This window comes from Apis dorsata, unplaced genomic scaffold (assembly GCF_000469605.1).
Source record: "Apis dorsata unplaced genomic scaffold, Apis dorsata 1.3 scaffold_265, whole genome shotgun sequence".
Classification (NCBI taxonomy): Eukaryota; Metazoa; Arthropoda; class Insecta; order Hymenoptera; family Apidae; genus Apis; species Apis dorsata.
Genome location: NW_006263543.1, coordinates 366,894 through 371,480, shown reverse-complemented (window position 1 = coordinate 371,480; position 4,587 = coordinate 366,894). Strand labels below are relative to the sequence as shown.

The following is a 4,587-nucleotide window of genomic DNA, read 5'->3' as shown; positions in this document are numbered from 1 at the left end:
TTTTTTTTTTTTTTTTTTTTTTCCCCTTCCCTGATATCGATCAGGGTCGCGCGTTTGACAAATATAAGTGGCAACGCCGTTGTTGTACGGGCTGTTAATTAAAGTTAGTGGTGGCGGTCAGTGATGACCAAGATGGCGGCGAACAACTTGGGAGCACATATTTCATTCGTCGGCGATTCGGTCGAAATGAAAGGCGGATAGAGAGAAAACAAGGAAATATGGAATTGAAGAATCTCTCTCTCTCTCCTCTCTCTCTTCCCTTTCGTTCCGCATTTTTATTAAAAAGTTCGAAGCGGTGAGATTATATTGCGGGACATAAAATATTCCGGCGCATGAATGCGTCAGAGAGATTAATAAAGAACTTTCTTCCATTGCTGCGTTTACAATATTCGTCGGCCAACGAGACGCGTGCACCTGAATTTTTCCATCCGAATTAATATATCAGAATCGTCGGAATCCATTATTCAGGCGGAAATACGTCGAATTTTTGCTCGAATTATTTTTACCGGGTAAATCTCACGGGTAATCGAAACGCCTCAAGGTACCGTTCGCGATATTTAACAAATAGTTTAGTTTCCGCGGAAGCTAACCTCAACATTCCTCCCACATGAAAATTCATTCGCCTATTTCGCCGGGATCGTTCGGGCAACAATACACAGCACACGCGTGCACACGCCGTTCGACGTTCCAATCTCGAATTATGCATTCGAGACAAAAACTCGCTTGCTGTTTAAAATTTCTAAACGCGGCCGGTCAAAACCACAATCCATTATTAAAACGTGACACAAATATCCGATTATAACACGCTTTATCAACTTTACAGAAAGAACAACGTGAAATCCACCAAATTGGGCAAATCGTTAATCGTTGGAGCTCGCTCGAGATCCCTTATTGATCACCCTCGATTCACTTTTTACATTACGCGATTGGACGAATTTTCCCACGACGAAGAGGAAATTCTCCTCGAAAGCATCGAGAAGCCGAAGATTGTTTGATCGAATTAATTTTTCTCGATGTAGGAGAAATTCGAAATTCTAATAATCGTATTTGGAAAATAACGCGGAAGCACCAGTATTGCCGAGACACAACGACATCGGCGAGGAGAAGACTGACGAGAAGGTGAGTTCACTTGAAAATCGTCTGGCACGCGAGCTCGATCGTCGCTTATCAGCGATCACGTAAAGCTCTTTATCGACACACCGATATCGTTTTCACTTACGATAAAACTGTGCGATCATCGAATTGGAATTTGAGAAACATCGCGGGAAAACCTGTCAGATTAAGACCCTTTACGAGAGTGACATTATGCCGGCCACCGTGGAAATCGTGACACGATGGATCGAGGCTATCGACTGATAAATTTTATCCTTGCATCTGGCGTTATCGCGGTTCTTAAGAAAATATTTCTCTTTGGAGAACGACACGCGTCGTTTTCGAATAATAGAGGAAACGTTAAAACTAGCAGTAATTTTCTTGCAGAAAAAATACGGGAAGATTTTCAAACTCGGCTTAACCCGTTTATTTTTATAATTTTTAAATTGAAACAAAACTTGTGGAATAAAATCGAGCAATAAAACTTGATATTGATAAGAAGCTCGACAAGATTTCTTTAAATCACTTTGAGACCGTTAACCTGAGAACATAATAACCTATCTAGCGACAATCTGTGATTCGAACTCGTTTCAAAAAAAGTTATAAAACTTTCCCCGCTAATTTTCAAAAAAAATAAATAAACAAATAAATTGCATTATCCAAGAAATTCTGGAGAACTGTCGACGGAGAAGAATACTGAATTTCCTATATAAAACTTGGGAAACTCGAGGAAAGGGAGGAGAGAGAATCGAAGAAAGAGCTCACCACCGAGTGGACGCTATTTCACATCCGACGGCCAGTGTCCGATCCAGCGTCGGTTCGATTTTCCTAGAGCAAGAACGGGCGAGAAAAGCAACACTAGATTCGAGGACGAGCAATGGATAGAAATGGATTCGGACGTTCCGATCGACGACGGAAGAATCGTAATCAATCCGTGGAACGTCCAACCGCGTATCGATTCGTGCATCCCGATGGCGTGTCAATATTCGAGCACGGTATTCACGTAAAATGATAATTTCGGGTTGTCCCTCGCCTCTCGAGAGAATTTCTCCGGAACGGAGAACCGCTCGAACACGGATCGGCGACACTTGCACGCGACGACTCGTTTTTTTTTTTTACCCCAAGAGGAACGACGTATCTCATCCGAGTTTCACTCGAATCCATCCAAGTATTATACTCTCGCCAAAGTATCTCTATTTTCGATCTCTGATTTCTTTCCGTTCCACCTATAAAATCGTTCTACAATTTTTCTTTAAAGGAATCGATCGAGTAAAATTATAAGGCGTTCAGGAAACGCGGGTATTCTCGTTCTCTTCGAGGATTTTCACCAAATTTTTTTCTCCCTCCCTCGCGCCAGGAGTCGAGAATAAAATTACACTTACGTAGGGAGAGAGGCCGATCCCTCGAGAGACACCCCTCGACCGTTACGATTTTGCCTACACACGACCCTGTGGCTCCACCTCGAGCATCCAAGTTGCTCAATTACAGCGAAGCCCGAGCTAAACAACAACAAAGTCCTATCCGAGGCCCTCGTTCAAATCGGCCGTGCACGAATCCTACTCGACACGTCCTCCTGTTCCCGCTTTCCAACCCGATTTAACCCGATCCGATGGGCCACTTTCACGAAATTCTATCGAGCACATCCTCTCCTCTGCTCTACTCTATTACCCCTCGATAAAAGTATTTTCTTAAGATTCAAAACCGGGTTGCATTTCCCGACACCGTTTGGAAAACTTATCTCGAGCATCGATCTCTTCGAATTGGTCGCGAGATGGAGACTGGATCCATCTACCGACGGACGAGATTTCGGATTTCTCGAGTTCACGCGTGGCCTGATAATTGGCGAAACAACACTTGATATCGACGATCGTTGACGCGTGATCCACGTACAATCGTTTCAATTCACCTAAGGATAAGGTGGAAAAGATTTGAACCATCATCGAGCCACTTTTTCTATCGTCGATGGTTTGGTTTATAACGATCATAATACGAAGAGACGACACGAAGCTTATCATAAGCGATTACGAATCACAAATATAAATATAAATATATATATATACACACTCGTTATCATTTTCCAATGATCGATACCTGCCATCATAACAATTATACGAGCAACAAGAAGCGACACCTATGCTGTATTACAAGGAAGAAGGAATCGCACGTTAGTCAAATAAAAAGTAATTTAGAAACTTTCCAAGTATCAATCACTTCCCTATATCAATTCCCCTAACAATTACAGAAGCAAGGAGGTTACATCTATCAACGGCCGGTTCACATATTACTCGGGTAAGGAACGAAGTTACCGAGATAAAGAGAGAGGAAGAGGAAGAGAGAGAAACTCGAAATCACTTTCCTACCATTCGACACCTATGTACCGCGCGCCTACGTCTCGACCCGAGAAATATTCGATCCCTTATATCCCAAAGATCGTATAATCATCGATCACGTACCCTTGGCTGCGCCATGAACGCCCTGGCCGCGCCGGGGAACTCTGCGTGCTGAGCCACCGTAGCGGCTGTATTTTCCCACAGTATAAGCAAGTAACCTCGAACACTTCACACACACTGGTTTCCCCACTTTTCGATCCGCCTTATCGCGGCGATCGGTTTGCCCGTTTCCGTTTCTTTCGTCACACTCAGAGGACTCGCGGATTATTTCCTTTCGCCGAATATCACGGAGGATAAATCCACAAGGGGGGACGAGACGGATGCCGTCGGTGGCCGAACGTCCGTGTTCCAGTTCACACTTTTCCTTTTTCTTTTTCTTCCAGAAATTTTTTCCACGATATATTTATTTGTATTTGTATCTTATTATACCCTTTCTCCTTCGTCGAGGGATATTAACTTTAAGGTTGAACGAATCGAGTTCCCGACACAGTCCCGACGGTCCCCTGCACCTCGATCGTTCCGCCACACTACTTCTGACGCTACGCGGATGGCTGCTCCGTCGGGTCCTTCGACGATCCCCGGATCCGAGTCGACCGGCGACACGCTGTTCGACGACGAGAAATCGAAGCGAGCGTCAGCACAGCTTGGCTCGCGCGGTTGAACGCTGCAGCAGGACCACGGCTACGGCCGGACACACGTGCTTCCTCATCGTCACACCGGCGGAAGTTCCGCTGTACGGACACCACCCAGAGAGCGTGCCTCTCCGTAACGTCAGTCTCGCGACATTATATATCGCTCGATTTCCTTTCCTATCCCTCCACTTCGTCGATCGTATCTCTTTCCGTTTTAATTCTTTCCTCCGATTTTTTTCCGTTTCCTTTTTCCCCCGATCAGTTTCTCGAACTAATCTCTTCAAACTCGTCTTTCCAGGGTAACGTGATCTCTCTCGGTTGATAAGGCATTAAAAATGTAAATATACGAAAAATTGTAAGGGGGGAGGGGACGGGTTTCCCGACGGATAAGAGAAATCACGAAAATCACGAGATGATTTTGTTTCTTTTGTTTTACGATTCGTCACCAAGAGATATATGTATACGTGTGTATG

At 44.5% G+C, this 4,587-nt stretch overlaps 1 protein-coding gene across 1 annotated transcript in view; it reads right to left on the bottom strand.

Annotated features, from left to right (window-relative positions):
* Positions 1 to 3,851, bottom strand: part of LOC102672536 (homeobox protein homothorax) — a gene marked incomplete at its 3' end in the record, with an annotated part of 66,891 nt that extends 63,040 nt beyond the window's left edge. Inside the window, exon 1 of the mRNA XM_031510832.1 lies at positions 3,546 to 3,851. Within this exon, the coding sequence (XP_031366692.1) occupies positions 3,546 to 3,560 (15 nt within the window). The remainder of the gene's footprint in view (positions 1 to 3,545) is intronic.
* Positions 3,852 to 4,587: the final 736 nt, after the last annotated feature.